At 47.8% G+C, this 15824-nt stretch overlaps 1 protein-coding gene across 1 annotated transcript; it reads left to right on the forward strand.

Annotated features, from left to right (window-relative positions):
- Positions 1 to 64: 64 nt before the first annotated feature.
- On the forward strand, positions 65 to 13430 carry MRPL37 (mitochondrial ribosomal protein L37). The gene is given in 7 exon segments (XM_090269518.1): positions 65 to 471; positions 2469 to 2652; positions 2748 to 2863; positions 5717 to 5902; positions 8229 to 8386; positions 11234 to 11437; positions 13186 to 13430. Coding segments are annotated over 7 exon segments (1296 nt in total). The 5' UTR covers positions 65 to 125; the 3' UTR covers positions 13288 to 13430.
- The last annotated feature ends 2394 nt before the right edge of the window (positions 13431 to 15824 follow it).

The raw sequence follows: 15824 nt of genomic DNA on the forward strand, positions 1-15824 counted from the left end.
TATTGGTTAAAATGGCTGCCACTCAAAAAACTAACTTTGGAGTCCAGCCCCTCCCATTCCCGGCTGGCCTTGCGCACGGGAAGATGGCGGCGTCCAGGAGGACCTCTTGAGGAGACCAACTCGGTATGGCGTTGGTGTCGGGGCCCGCAAGGCGGGCACTGACTTGCCCTGGACGGCTCGGCTTTGGGATCTATGGGGCCCCGAGACGCGGGGCGTACGAGTGGGGCGTCCGTTCCACGCGGAAGCCCGAGCCTCGTCCCCTGGACAGGGTGTACGAAATCCCTGGATTGGAGCCCATCACCTACGCGGGGAAGATGCACTTCGTGCCGGGGCTGGCGCGGCCGGTTTTCCCGCCCTGGGATCCCGGCTGGAGGCATCCAAGATACCACCCCATTCCTCCGCTTCACGAACATCCGCTGTACAAGGACCAAGTCTGCCACACCTTCCACCAGCAATGCCGCCTTCTCGAAGGTGAGGCCCAGGACGGGCGGGAGGACCTTGTTCCTCCACCCAGCACTGACCCCAGCCCTCTGTGGCTTTGGGCAAGATATTGGAACTCCGAAGATCTCGGTTTCTTGCCTGCGAAGTGGGGCCAATAGTGGTCCCTGTTTTCTGATAGTTGTCCGGATTAAGTGGGTTGTAGAGCTGTCTACCCTAAAGCTCATGATGTCTTCATTACCCCAGTCTTGCAGAGTTTTGTTACAAATTTTACAGACCATTTTCAAGTTTAAGGAACAGTGGCAGTGGCAGAACTAAAACTCAGGTTACCCAGCTTCCACTTAAGGATTTTTTCTGCTCCACCACAAAATCCAAAAGTTCAACTTCTAAATGTATTTCTGATGCCTTGTGAGCCTTAAAGTGAAAAGTCTCATTGCCCTCATTGCCTTTCATTTATTAATACAAAAGAAGTGGCCTGAGGGTGTCTCCCCGAACCTGTCTAGACTCCCTTTAATCCCAGACATTGCTTTTCCAATGAAGATATGTCCCTGAGTCGGAGTGGTGTTTTTCAGCCGGGATGAATAGCCTGTCAACCAAAGCGGTAACCAGCCCTCTGCCAACTTGTGGGCACAATCATTGAAAAGAACACAGTGTTAACTTTGATTGGATGGTAGAGAACTGGTATGTGGGCTTTAATGCAGAACCTAGTTTGCTAGGTCTGTGCCTGTTCCTCCCTTAGGGAAGCCACATCTGGGGAAAGTGAATTACGGGAGTTTTGCCTGGCACCGCAGCTCATCCTGCTGAGAGTAGCTGATGTTCCTTAATGTTTAAAGACTTAAGTTGTCTGAATCAACTCTATTTCAGTTTATTTATACTCTACCTTTTTCTGAAAAGTATATTGAGTATCTTAGAAACATCTAACAACACAGCCAGATTAAAAAGTAGGTAGGTGAGGCAGTCAGCACAAAAGAAAGATAAAGCAGTGAGTTGAGTACAAAAAATTCATTCTGTGAGGTTTTGCTTGCTAACTGGGAGCCCCAAACTTGGCTATCAGCTTACTAGCAATCAACAATGGAACAGAGACTGAAGCAGCTGTAGGCCAGCAGCCTGTTTCTGTAAACAGTTTTATTGGAGCACAGCCATGCCCACTTGTTTACTTTTTGCCTATGGCTGCTGTTGTGCTACAGTGGCAGAGGTGATTATGTGACAGAGATTATATGGGCCAGAAGCTGAAAATATTTACTGTCTGGCCTTTTAAGAAATTAAAAGTTTATTGACCATTGGGATAGGGAAAAACATTTTTAGTTATGCAAGTCACCATTTCCATAAGATTAAACAATACTGTACCCAGGAAAAGCCCAGTCTTCCTATATTAAGGCCAGAGAAAGGTTCAGAAGGTCTCAGAGAGACAAATACAGTATGTTTAAGAGGGCTTCTTCATATAAAAATCTGTTTATAAATAGCTCAGTGTAGAATGTCAGGGTTAGCCAGGATGTGAAATATTATCTGAATGCTCCAAAACTCAGGGCTCTTCAAGTTATTCATGATTTGAAAGTTACTTCCATTATTTACAAAAGCTCCTTTCCTTTGATAAAGCAGCATGGGCTTCATCCTAATAAATGAGGTATCATACATTTGGTAGATACCGGGTTTTCTGATCAGGGACTTGATGTGGGTTAATAGACGAGATCTAGGTTTTGAAAGGTTGGTATCCATAGATCTAATTCCATTGTCTAGGTTCTGTCTGAATAGACAGATGCTTATGATCTCAGTCATCTTAGCCACTGTTTTAATACCTCCTATGCTAGGCACCCACTATCTCAATTGTTAACTCTCTTAATAGACAGTCATTTCTGAAATAAGGTTGAAATCTGGCTGTTCTAGCTTCTGCTCCATATTTGTAGTTCTGACCCCTCAGATGTCTATCTGTCTGTCTGTCTCTCTTTCTCCTGTCTGCAGCCCTTTCCCCAAGGTGCTACCAGGCAGGCTTAGGTATCTCATTCCAAATTGTCTTTTTTTTTAACCCAAAGGTGTAAAGCAGGCCCTCTGGCTTACCAAGGCCAAGTTAATAGAAGGCCTTCCCAAGAAAGTACTTAGCCTTCTTGACGACCCGAGAAACCACATAGATAACCAAGATGAACGTGTTCTGAATGTGATCTCTCATGCCCGTCTCTGGCACTCCACTGAAGACATCCCTAAGAGAGAGATCTACTGGTAAGTTTCCTCCAAGTCGGTAAGATTTCCAGTTGATGGATTTTGGAGTCAATGTGTTGTTTTATGTCTCCAAATGTTTCTTCTTTTTTTCCAAGCCCAATCATTGTGGACAGTCTGATACAGCTGTGTAAGTCCCAGATTTTAAAGCATCCTTCTCTGGCCAGGCGGATCTGTGCCAAAAACTACAGGTTATCCACCACCTGGAACCGAGGTTGGTCATTTTGTATACACTCTTACCCATACCACCAGCTCACACTCCCAGTGCCCCACACCCCCATATGTGTCCTCACTTCCATTTTTCATGATCCAAGTTTATAGGCTTAGGCATGTCCTCAATATCATTAGCCATAGCCCAGGTTTTTTTTTTTTTTTTTTTTTTTTTTTTGCTTTTAATCACTTTTTTCTAAGACTATTGTTTCAAACATACCTATTGAGTACCTACAAGTGCCTAAATGTTGACAGAGTGAGGAAGTAACAAACCTCACACAGTCTCTGCTCTCACAAGCTCATATTCTATTGCAAGAGCCTTTTGCCCCATGCATGCCTTTCTCCTTTTCCCAATCCATTTTCCACATAGCTGCTAGAGTGATCTTTCTAAAGTGCATGTCCTATGGGCCTCTTTTTTCAAATCCTTCACTGTCTCCCAGTAGCTTGAACCATTTACCATGGTACCCAGTACCCTCTGTGACTTGCCCCCCTCCCCAGTCTTTCTAGTCTTGACTAGTCTCCTGCTCAGCTGCCTGTTGCCCCCCCAGGCCCAAATTTACACTTGAGCCACTCACAGCTTTTTGGCATCAAGCTTTTACACCTTTGCACATAGTGTGCATTCTATCTGAAAGGCTTTTTTCTACTTTCCTCATTTGACTAAATTCTTACCTGTAAGACTCAACTCAAGCCCCCTTCCCATGTGACTCCATAGGTTAGCTATTCCTCCTCTGTGGTCTTTATGCCCATTATGCATGATTTTTATCATAGCACATATTATACTATATTGTAATTATCTAATATCTTTTCTGTCTGCCCTACTAAACTGTGAACTTCTGTCCACAGTGTCTAACAGTTCATGGTACGTGATAGCTGCTGACTGAAGGAGCAGGTTAATGAATACCAAATCTCAGGTGTTTCAGGCAGGGACCTTCAGAGTTTCAGAGTACACGGGTGTGCTGATGAGTAGAAACCTAAAGCAGGGAGACCAGCTATGAAATAATTTGGGATTTTCAGGACATCTGCTTGGTCACGTTTCTCCAGCTTGCCCCTTTGAGTACAGACCTCCTGGCAAGGAGTCAGCTTTGCGGAGGTAATGGCACCACTAAGGAAATTAGTGCACCTCATTAATAGAGGAGCATTTGCTGGCCCACCATCAAGTATTACCTCTAATTAAACTGTCCCATTTGGAGCTGTCACTGGAGGAGGGAATTGAATTGGAAACCACACTAGAGTGGTCTGTGGGGAGAATCTAAAACCCAAGGTTAAAAGAGGTCCAGACACATTTATCTTCCTTGCAGATTATATGTGAGGAAACAGGAAATACTTCAGAAAACTATTCTTGAGGTATGGGTATGATTTATTTTAACAAACAGATCAGTTTATCCACAGATGTAGTTTCCCTCTTAGGTACTCAACAAGGGAGGCCACATGCTAATTAAATGACAGTTTTTAATGGCCACACCATATGTAAGCTCATTATTCTTGATCCATTACCATTACACAGCTATTTGACTATTTCTAAAAAAAAAACAAAAAACAAAACAAAAAAAACCCTGGACCTTCGGAGGAAGATTTGCCTCCATGGAGAATTCTTAGGAGGCCATTCTTAAGGAGTTTTTCCTTTTGCCTGTTGGTGGCGTGTGGCCTCCTGTGAGGACCTCCATGAAGGGCATTCACCTTCAGAGTATCAGGCTTGTTGATTAGTCAGATGTGAGGTTTTTTCCTCATGTACCTACGTCTCTTTGTAGCAGATATGCTAATCTGACTTGAGTGAGGTTTTCTGACTGGCTTGATTTTTTCCACTCTCAATTGTTGAGGACAATCTGGCTTTTTCCTGGGTTTAATAGCTTTCTCCTCAGCCTCTAGCCTCAGTACTTCTCTCTGTCCGGCTCTCGCTGCCCCCATACCATACTCTAGTCACCTGCATTTCTTTCCCTAAACCCTGCCATGGAGTAGCACTCTTGTATGCCTTTGAACATGCTGCTACTCCTTAACTAGAATGTTCCCCCACCCCCTCTTTCTTTACCTGGCAAACTCTTACCAGCAGTTTTCAACTAAGGGCAGTTGGGCCATCTAGGGGAGATTTTCCAACATCTGGAGACATTTTTTATTGTGACATGACTTGAACCAGGGTGGAAGGGGGGGGGGGCAGTTCTGGCATCCAGGGGTAGAGGTCAGGGATGCTGTCAGACATCTACAAGACAACCTCCCTCACCAAAGAATTATCTGGTCCAAAATGTGAATAGCGCCAAAGTTGCAAACTTCTGCTCTTTACTGTCCTTCAGAAGCTAGTTTGAAGGCAATGTTTCTTTTAGGATGCTTCCCAGGCCTGGAGGAGGCCAGTTTTCCCACCTCTACTATCTCCGAGTGCAGTTCATACTTTTGTTGTAGCACTATCTGGTGACCTTCTTAAGAGCAGAGCGTAATTCATTTGGGGATTGAAATCTGGCTATTCTAGCTTCTGGTCCTTATTTGTAGTTCCAACCCCTCAGATGTCTGTCTCTCTGTAGTTCTGACACCTCAGATGTCTGTCTGTCTGTCTGTCTCTCTCTCTGCAGCCCTTTCCCCAATATGCTACCAGGCAGGCTTAGAGCAGGGCTTAGGATGATCTGTGTGAAGCAGCCCTGAACCCCCAGAAACCACCAGGTCTTAGGGGTCGCTGGAAGGAGAACACAGGAAGCAGAATAAATTGTTCAGTTTCCCTCTCAAGAATCCCAGGATTAATGTCTTACCAAAATTTTATTTTTCTGTGATTAGAGTGATTAGCTCAGAAAGCTATAAAAGACTTGAGCATGGCCAGATGAAGCTGAGATAAGGCTTTAGATCAGGTTAGACTAATCGTCTTTCTCCCCTTCAGAGTCTATTCTCCTTCAGGTCCGCGGCATTAGCGGAGCCCGGCTGAATGCCAAGGATCCTCTTCCCCCCATCGCCTCCAGAGAAGAAGTTGAAGCTACTAAGGATCATGTTCTTGAGACCTTCTATCCCATCTCTCCCACTATTGGTCTTCAGGAATGCAATGTTTATGATGAAAAAGACGACATGGGTAAGTATCCAAGCCTTTGACTAGCAGGCAGTGTGGTGATGAGAGATGTGCTTTTTCTGAAGGGGAAGGGTATATTGAGTACTTACGATGTGCTAGGCACCTCCAATGCATTTTCTCCTAAGATCGACAGAGCAGCCCTGCGCAGCAGGTACTACCATCCACATTTTATAAGCAAGGTAACAGGCCAGAGAGTTCAAATGATTTGCTCAAAGGCTGACTCAAAGCAATACCCTTTACCACCACAGCACTAGGCATCAGAAGCTTAGCCTGAACAGGAATGCCATTTCTAACCGGCTTTTACTGTCAAGATTTAGTCATTGAAGCCTGACACCTAGGAAGCAATGCTGTTACATCCGAGTTTTAATGGGTGGCGTGAGGGGCTTTGGATGAGGGCCAAATGTTTCCTGTGTTCATAGGTTCCTTGAAAGACACCCTCTTTCTCTGTGTCATGTAAACATTGGCCAACCTCCTGGTAGGACTGAGGAAGCTCCACAGGCCTTGAATGGGGCTCTTCATCCAAACGCCATCAAACAGGGCACCGCCCAGTCAGCCCAGACAGAAACTAGGGAGTCAGGCTAGGCAGGACCACAGTTCCGGCTGTCCGCCAGTCACAATGAGCTCTAGAGTCTCCTTAACCTCCCTATTTCCGCAGCTGCAGCCTAGGTCAGCCAGTCCCCACCGTCTCTCACTCAGCCCTTTGCCGTAGTCTCCCAGCTGGTCAGCGTGACCCAGGCTGCTGTCCCTCCAGTCCATCTAGTTCACAGTCCAGCCTTTCTAAAGCAATGTGATTCTGTTTCTCCATGCCCACGTCCCCACTGTCTGTTGGATAAAGTGTGAACTCCGTAGCTTACCACATGAAGGCCCTCAGGTCTGGCCTCTGCCCCTCTCCCCGGCCTCATCTTTGTCTGCTTCCTCGTTTGCCCCCTTTATTCCTGCTGCACTTAACACAATGTGCTCTTTCTCACTGCCGTGCTTTGACACATTGTCTTCCCTCTACCTGGAACTTAGAACCATTCACCTCATTTTGTCTTCAGCTTGGTAACACCTCATCTTCCATAATTCCTCTTAGGAATCTTCTTCCCCAAAATGCACTGAGACTTTACAGTCTCATCAAGGACCTTTTCTCTTTCCTCCCACAGCCCCCTGACTCACCTTGTATCTTGGCATGTCCCTCTGTGTGGATATGATCAGTTCTCCTGTCTCTTCCCCTCTGTACTGTGAGTTCCTCAGAGGCAGTGGCAGGCTCTGCTTGGTTCTGTTCCTGGGACCTTCCATAGAGCTTGGCCCAGAGTGAGCGCTGAATGTTGGATGTTTACATGTGTTGAGGGGCCAAAGCAAGGATTGAGGCAGACTGGAAAGCCATGTCTCTCCTAAGTAGTGCTCTTCTCTGGGCTCTTCAGAGCCACATCGTCCCACCCTCTTTCTTCCTCCTTTTCACCCACATCCACTAGTCCAGGTGACTCATTCTAGGAGCCCCCAGCCTGCCAGGGATTCACCCAGAGCCATACAGGGGAGGAGAACAGTGACCCGCAGGCTCATGGCTGAGATGAGCAAGTGCCAAACATGGCTTCTCAGCACCAGTGTTGTGCTGATAGTTGTGAGGTATGTGGCAAGTCATTTGTTACTAATACTGTAATAAAGTATTGGCCCTGGCTGGTGTGGCTTAGTGGGTTGAGCATCGACCTGTGAACCAAAGGGGTCACTGGTTCAATTCCCAGTCAGGTCACATGCCTGGGTTGCAGGCCAGGTCCCCAATTGAGGGTGTGTGAGAGGCAACCACACATGGATGTTTCTCTCCCTCACTTTCTCCCTCCCTTCCCTCTCTCTAAAATAAATAAAATTTTTAAAAATAAAATAAAATAAAATATTGAATTTTGCAAATGATTTGCTTTAAAAAAAATACTACTGTAGGTTTCAGGTAATCCTGCTAATATCACTGTCATCTGTGTGCTTGAATGAGAGAGAAAGGTGGAATTAGATTCATGTAAGAATCACCTGTAACAGGTTGACACACATTCTCTGTGAAGAGCCCCATAGTAAAGATTTTAGGTTTTGCAGGCAACATTTGGCCCCTGCCACAGCTACTTAATTGGTGTTATGTAAGTGAGGGAGTGGACAGAGTTGTACTCTGGTAAAAAACTATTTTCAAAAACACATGGGGGCCAGCTTTGGCCAGCAGGCTGAAGTTTGCCAGCCCCTGGCCTAGAGTCTCCCTTTATTGAGTCTCTGTGGTGCCTGGCACTGAGGAAGGTGAGGTGACTTTTCTGAGGCTTTGGGGCAGGCTCATTAATCTTTTCTGCCCTCCACATGGTTATGTGTCTTGCAGGATTCCAGGAGGGTTACCCTTACCCCTATGCACACACCCTGTATTTGCTGGAGAAAGCAAATGTTCGACCATACCGCTTCCGGCCAGATCAGCTGAGGGCCAAGATGATCCTGTTTGCCTTTGGCAATGCCCTGGCTCAGGCCCGGCTCCTCTATGGGGTACGTATGCGGAGGAGACCACCGAGCTGCTCTATGTGGTGGTGGTCTCCTTACACTGCTCAAAAAAAGAAAGGGGCAGGGGAGGATTCCTTGCTTTACGGAGGAATTTTAGGGAGAGGCGCTGCATTCACCCTGCAGAGATGAGCTGACAACCACTGGGGGTCTTGTTTGTTGATCACAGTAGCCCACATAGGTTCACTGTGATCCCCAGGGTTAACACTATGCCACTCAGTCACAGAGGCTGAGCTGCTTCTGCAGCATTACAGGGCAGTAAGGAGTAGAGGAAGTCTGGGAACCAGGCACACCCAGCTCCCAAGGCTTTGGTTGTTTGTCTGCAGTATACCGCCTCTGTGCCTCAGTATCAGAACCGGAGCACCAGGCTCCACTGGGCAGGCAGGAGCAGTGGAGGGACCCAGACCTGTCTGCTTAAGTCAGGACGGGTTCTGGGGACCCAAGATACCCCTTGGTGGGAGCCCCTTGATTCTGCGAGGTGGCCTTGGGGACCTGGATGGTGTCATACAGAGCTGTTAAAGATCGGGGGAAGCCTCTCTGGGAGCAAGGGGTGGGGGAATGTTTGCGGGAGCTGCTGCCATGTTAGGGCCTAAGGCCCTCCTGGAGGAGGCAGGAAATCCAGCACGTTCTGCTGCCCATCCCACTCCGTCTGGAACTAGGTGGGGTTGGGGAGGTCGTCAGCCAAGTGAGATGGGGAAAGGCATGGACTTTGCCTGTATTGAACATCTGCTACATGCCAGACATTTAGTTAGGGTGGTTCTCAAAATATGGTCCTGAATCAGCAGCGTCAGCAGCATCTGAGAACTTGTTGGAAGTGCAGGTTCCCAGACCCACCCCAGACCTAATGCATCAGAGACTGGGGGCAGGGCTGGTAGCCAGTGTCGGACAAGCCTCCCAGGATGCTGCAACAAGTTCAGGTTTGAAACCACTGCACGAACACAAGAACCACGCTATTATTTAATCTCTGTAGCAACCCCCTGTGGCAGATACTAGTAGCTTCATTTTACAGATGAAGAAACTGAGGCTCAGGGAGGCTAAGTAACTGCCCAAGGTGACACAGCTAAGAGATGAGCAGCTGTCACATCCTTATGGAGCCTTCTTGTGTCTTTCCAGTCCTTGGAAGGTTATCTTTGTTTCCATTCTCTATATACTTCCTGAAGGCTCAGGAAGGTTCAGTACCTTTCTCAAGAGCCCACAGCTGATGATCCATCTAGCTTCGAAGAACGTGCTGCCTCCCATCTCTGGGGCAGGGGAAGGCGGCAGAGGTCGTCACGTGCCAGGTTCTAGGCCTGCAGGCTTGTTGCTTCTGTGCCAGCAGAGCCTGGGTAGCAACACTGCCACTAATTGCCACCCAGTTGGGTAGAAAGGAGGCCTCCTCCACCCCTCCAGGTACAGATTATTCCTGGGGCTGTGAAGTTGAGCAATTATGGGAAGAGCCTCTGTGTAAAAGGTAAAATTGCTGAGAAATTTATGTACTACCTGCAGCTTTATTGATCTGTAGAGGGAGATAAGAGTCAATACAAAATTCTCAGCTAACACTTAGAGGTACTTCCCTTTTTATTTATTTCTCATGCAGCTAAGAACAGATATTTCTAAGGCCAGTGGTCCTGGTGTGGCCCACATTGAGGTGTGACATTAGCTATTCCTAATGTAAGATGCAGCCCTGGAGGGGTGAACATAGGCAACATTTTCGAATCAAGGGTACTGTGCTTCATGCAGCCTGCCTGGTGGGTCTTTGTCCAGTGGGTAGCAATCAGGAAACTGAGTTGCCGAGAAGTCTCAGTAGGGTAAACATCTGATTTATCATTCAAATGGAACACTGCTGAGTAAGAGAAGAGGTGTGACTATTGGATACCATAGGGCACTGGGTGGAGTCCAGAACAGTGGGATTTTAAGTGATTTAATAGCATGAGGTCTGGCTCACATCTCATGGGTAACCTTGAGCAAATTTTACCACCTCGCTGAACCTCTGTTTCCTCATCTGGTTAGTGGGAATATACCACTAGATTTATGAGATTAGGAATGATTTTATGTAAAACTGGTATAATGCCCGGCACCTGAGAGGCCCTCAGTAAATGGTTGCTAGTATTGTTATTACCAAGCGGCACTAATTGAAAGAGATAATTAGCAAATGGGTTGACTAGTGAAATCCTGAAGCTGACTTGGCGGACGGGACACCCAGGAATCTGGCCGGTTCTCAGAGCTACATTGAGAGTGTGAAGCCCCAGTGAGACCGCCACCCCCTTCCGGGATGCCAGGCTTGGGAGCAGGCAGATGTGGGAAGTGAGCATGGCCTAGGCTGAGCTGGCCTGGGCTCTGATGCTGCACATCTTTGTGGCTCCAGACGAGCCACCTGCCTCACTGAATCTCTGTTTCCTGCTCTGTCCAGTGGAATGAGAACTGAATGGGATTACGTACATCCATTGGGCCTCCAGGCCCACGACTGAGAGAGCTGGGGCACTGTTGTCACCATCAGGTGATGCCAGGAGTTTGAGGGATTTCCTGTTGTTAACTTCTCAGCTCACCTTCCTGTCCTGTGCCCTTTGCCCAGTAATCACCTCTCAGTGGCAGGGATTATTACTTAAACATGCTCAATTTGAAGAGCAGCACCCTGAGGCCACGACGCATCAGGCAGGCAGAGCCAGGCTGGGAGCAGGCAGGAAGCCTGGCACTAGTCAGTGCCCTTCACTCTTTCTGTTTTCATTGTCTTGCGGTGAAGCCAGTAAATGGGAGCTGGCGTTGTTTTAAAGGCCAGAACTAGAAGCTGCCTGGTCTGGGCTGTTCCTTACACCCCACAATTTCACATTTGATTTACTTGTCCCCTTTTCCTGTCAGAACAACACTAAGGTTTTGGAGCAGCCAGTAGTTGTGCAGAGTGTGGGCACCGATGGACGTGTCTTCCAGTTCTTGGTGTTGCAGCTGAACACCACAGATCTGGCCTCGAATGAGGGCGTCAAGAATCTGGTGTGGGTGGACTCAGACCAGCTCCTCTACCAGCATTTTTGGTGTCTCCCAGTGATCAAAAAGAAGGTGGTTGTGGTAAGTCCAGCCATCTCCAGCCTGCGATTGGAGCAGGGCCATGGCTCACCCTACCCCAGGGGAGCGGGGGTGGTGTTGAGGGGATGCTCTTGCGTGAGACCTTGGTTTTAGGAGCTTTGCACCCAGGACCTCTGACTGGAGGACTCCTTCAGCCCTGCCCATCACCTAAAACAACGCCTTCCAGTCCAGGCCTGCCCAGCTCTTCTCCTCCCTTCCTGCTTCCCTCTGCTGCACCGTGCCCAGCTCTTCACAGCTCCCCAGTGGGCCCAGCATCTTAGTGGATGCTGCATGGGCGGCTTTTCTCCCTTGCGACTCTCCACCCCCGTTTCCCTTGTCTGGCCATCCTCCCATGTCCTTCCAGGTTTAGCATAAGGACCCACCAGCCCACTCCCATAGCCCCTGTATTCCCGCATCGCACACGGTCACGTTGCTGTTCTACAGTCATCTGTTTCCATGTTTTTCCCCTCCATCAAGTGGAGCTCCAAGCTCCTGGAAGGCAGGGCCCGTGAATGATGCATCATTCACTTCATCCCACAGACAGGGAGCCCCTCCCGCGGCATGTCACTGCTGCCCCCACAGCACTCCCCTGACATGTGCAGGCCTGCTTCCCGTGCAAGGGCAGCAACAGGATCTAAATCCACCCATAGTGTAACGTCAGGCAGGACCAGCACTCAGAGACCAGTAGGGGTGCTGCTGAATCTGACTCGCTGTGTCCCATGTCCCACACACAGCCTGAGTAGATTTGCTGAATGACATTGTTCAGCCTCCAAACATTATCAGCACGTCAGCTGTGTAATTAGCTCTCCAGCATCCATCAGGGTTGTTTCTACCCTTGAAGGGCCTCCGGGGCCTGGGCCCTTCTCGCCCCACACATCATTGTGTCTCACCTGTGCAGCCACACCGGCCACCTCCACGTGTCTCTGTTCTTAGTCATGCTCTCCCTTCTCCCGTGTGTGTCTCTCCCCTTCCATCAACTTCTTCTCTCCAGAACACTTAGTGCCAGGCCCTCCTGGTTTGGTCAGTGGCTCCTTACCTCGCTGGTTCAGCTCCTGCCCCCACACCCATCCTGCCCGCATCAGCCTCCTCACCCTTGCCCTTCCGCCTTCAGATATGCCTCTGTACCACCTATACTGGTCTCTCTGAGGTCTCCTTCCTTTTCTTTTTCATTCTGCTCCATTCTGCTTGCCCTTTAAGACTCATTTAAAAAAAAACAATAAACAGATTCATACAGTCTCTTCTGTGTATCGAAGTCAGTGAGTTAGTCATTTTCTCAGCATCTTTTTCCTAGTTCTATTACGAGACCTATCCCCTTTTCCTATCACCATTTGAACACCTGGCTGTAAGCTCCGTGAGGGCAGGAGCCAGATTCAGGTCCCTGGGTTTCCAGCACTGGGCACAGGCGCAGTACAGAGAAGGTGCCTGGTAAGTGCGTGTGGAATGAGCGAGGACTTACTGTCCCTGGGGATGAAAAGGAGCAACAGACCATTTGTAGTAGTTAAAGTGAGAGGGATTAGGGATCATGTCAGTGTCAACAGAAGATTTGGCTGAAGGCAGCCAAGAGTGCTTCATGTCCTCTCCAACCCCGCCCCTCATGTATCTCTTTGGTGCCAGCTTGCCAGGGTCCCTCCTTGGTCCATGAGAGAAAGAGTTATTATCCAGGTACTTAGGGTTTACATAAAACCGACCTTTATTTTAATTGCTGCCATTAAACCTGGTAGCAGGATCCTAATGGGTTGTGTTCTTTCCAGGAACCTGTAGGGCCGACTGGTTTCCAGCCAGAGACGTTCAAGAAGTTTTTAGCTCTGTATTTGCACGGTGCTGTGTGAGCCAAGGAGCCTTCTGAGGCCTGAAGGCTGCCTGCCCCTCCCTCACTGAAGATCCTGCATCCTGGGCAGTTCCTGGGCCACATCTGGGCCTGCCTGGAGCCTTAGTGCTCCTTTGGCCCCACGGTCATGCTGACAATAAAGAGTACTTCCGAGTGCGGGCACCTGTGCTTGGTGTGAGGGTGCTGTCCGGAGGGGCACCCGCAGCTGCACGTGGGCCCCCATTGCGTGCCTGCCGCCTGGCCTGTCCCAGCTCTGCCCACAACCCCTTCTGTGACTAGACAAGAATCTTTATCTCTCTGAGTTTCAATTTCTTTGCCTGAAACTTAGGGCTAATATGACCTACCTTGTTTTGAAGACTATCACTTATGTATATGTTGTGTCTGAATAGAGTAGTAGTTGTATTGGATTGGTCAAAAGTTCGTTTGGTTTCTTCCTTAAGATGGCTCTAGTAGCACTTAATTATCTTTAACTTCAAGAAAAGTTTGTTAGGCTGTATTATGATAGTGTCATATCAGCATGCATTTTTTAAAAAACATAAAAATTGAATTTTTGTGTAGCCATTTTAATATTGAAGATGGAAGAAAATACGCAACTTTTTCGGCATATTATGCTCTATTATTTTTAAAAAGGTAAAAACAAGTGAAACACAAGAAAAGATTTGTGCAGCATATGGAGAAGGTCTGGTGACTGATCAAACGTGTCAAAAGTGGTTTGGGAAGTTTTATGCTGGAGATTTCTCTTTGGACCATGCTCTATAGTCAGGTAAACCAGTTGAAGTTGATAGCGATCAAATCAAGACATTAATTGAGAACAAGAACAATCAATGCCCTACCATGTGGGAGACAGCTGACTTACTCAAAATATCCAAATCAATAAAGGTATTGGTGAAAATGAAAAATGTGTCTTATTTTACAGAAAAAATGAAATGGACTTGTTGGCCAACCCAATAGATTTCTCACTAGTGACCTTGTTAATGGATCAGCACATCCATAGTTCAGCTGGTCTCTATTTGTTCTAATAACATCAAGTCCTACTCGGCTGGGCACCTATACACAGCCTCTTGTTGAATCCTCACACAAGGTAAATATCATTTTCGTATCCGAGAGAAATGGTGAGTGCCTATTATGTGTTAGGCACTTTCTGGGCCCTGAAGAAGAGGAAACGCAGATAGTGTAAGGGACATGTCCAAGGTAGCTTCCCTAGGGAACACCGAGATTGGCAGGTGAAAGTTTGGGGAGAACCTTGAACAGCACCTGTGGAGAGGGACAGGCGGCAGCCCTGGGTGGAGAAGGGACTGAGCTCAGTGGGTTTGCACCTGAGGCCGCGGCCATTTCCAGGTCTGCGGGTGCTGTGGAGAAGACTTGTCCCCCCATAGGCGAGGAGCTGAGCCTTTCTAAAAACACCATTGACCTGTCACCAGTCATTGGATATGCACTGCTCCCCAGAGCTGGGAAGACCTTGGGTTAGGTGGCTTTGTTGGGCTGAGTGCAATTCCCAGAGGGACTGGGACATTCCTGCTGCTGGAGCTTCTCTGAAGAGAGATGGAGTACACGCCACATCCCCCACAGGAGTAAATGGCAGGAATAAGTTTGCAGACAGTGTGTCTCTGACCCTCAGGCTTGGGGTCTTTCCGCTTTTTGGCTTGGCAGAGGTGGGTGGGGTGGCAGAGGAAAGGTTACACTGGTGGTGGTGTGTGAAGGGGTTACTGGGGAGAGGCAACATGGTGTGCAAACACAGGGAGTCGCAGGATTCTGGTGAGGCTGGAGTGGCCAACTCACAAGGGGCCTTGAATGCAAAGCACCCAGGCTTCCCATGGCAGGTGAGCTGGGCCAGAGGAATTCACTGAGCCCTGTTGCCTATCTTTTTATTTTAAAGATAAATTGTACATATAAATGGTGAAAATTTAAAGTACACTCAAAGTGAAGGACCAAGACAGACCGCAGTCCTTTTCCCTATGGGTAACTGCAGCTTAAGTTTTCTCATGTAGAACCATTAAAGTGTACATGTATAAGAATAACATATATTACTCAGTGTCATCCTATTTGTACTCTTCTACACCTTTTTAAAAATTATTTAATGATTTTAGAGAGAGAGGAAGGGGAGAAATACCAATTTTGTTGGTCCACTTACTGATGCATTCATTGGTTGAGTCTTGTATGTGCCCTGACTGGGGATTGAACCTGCAACCATGGCAGGTGGGGATGACACTCTTAACCAACTGAGCTACCTGGCCAGGGCCTGCACCTTCCTTTTTCACCTAATACCTTGGGATCACAGCATCTTGCCACATCAGCGTATATGAGCTACCTTGTTCTTTTGAGCAGCTGCATTAATATCTATCAATGGAAATTCAGGTTGTTTTCAGTTGTTAGCTATTACACATAATGCTGCAATGAGCATCCTCGTTCATGTATCTCGGAGTACTTTTGCCAGCATAGCCATTGGATAAATTCCTAGCAGAATTGCTGAGTCAAAGGGATTTTTTTTTTTTTTCTTAAACACACTTGGTTGTGTGTGGAGGACAAGCTGGCAGAGCGGCTGTACAGAGCCCAGCTGGAGGC

The sequence above is a fragment of the Furipterus horrens genome, unplaced genomic scaffold (assembly GCF_987537825.1).
Source record: "Furipterus horrens unplaced genomic scaffold, mFurHor1.1.pri manual_scaffold_3, whole genome shotgun sequence".
In the NCBI taxonomy this organism is placed as follows: domain Eukaryota; kingdom Metazoa; phylum Chordata; class Mammalia; order Chiroptera; family Furipteridae; genus Furipterus; species Furipterus horrens.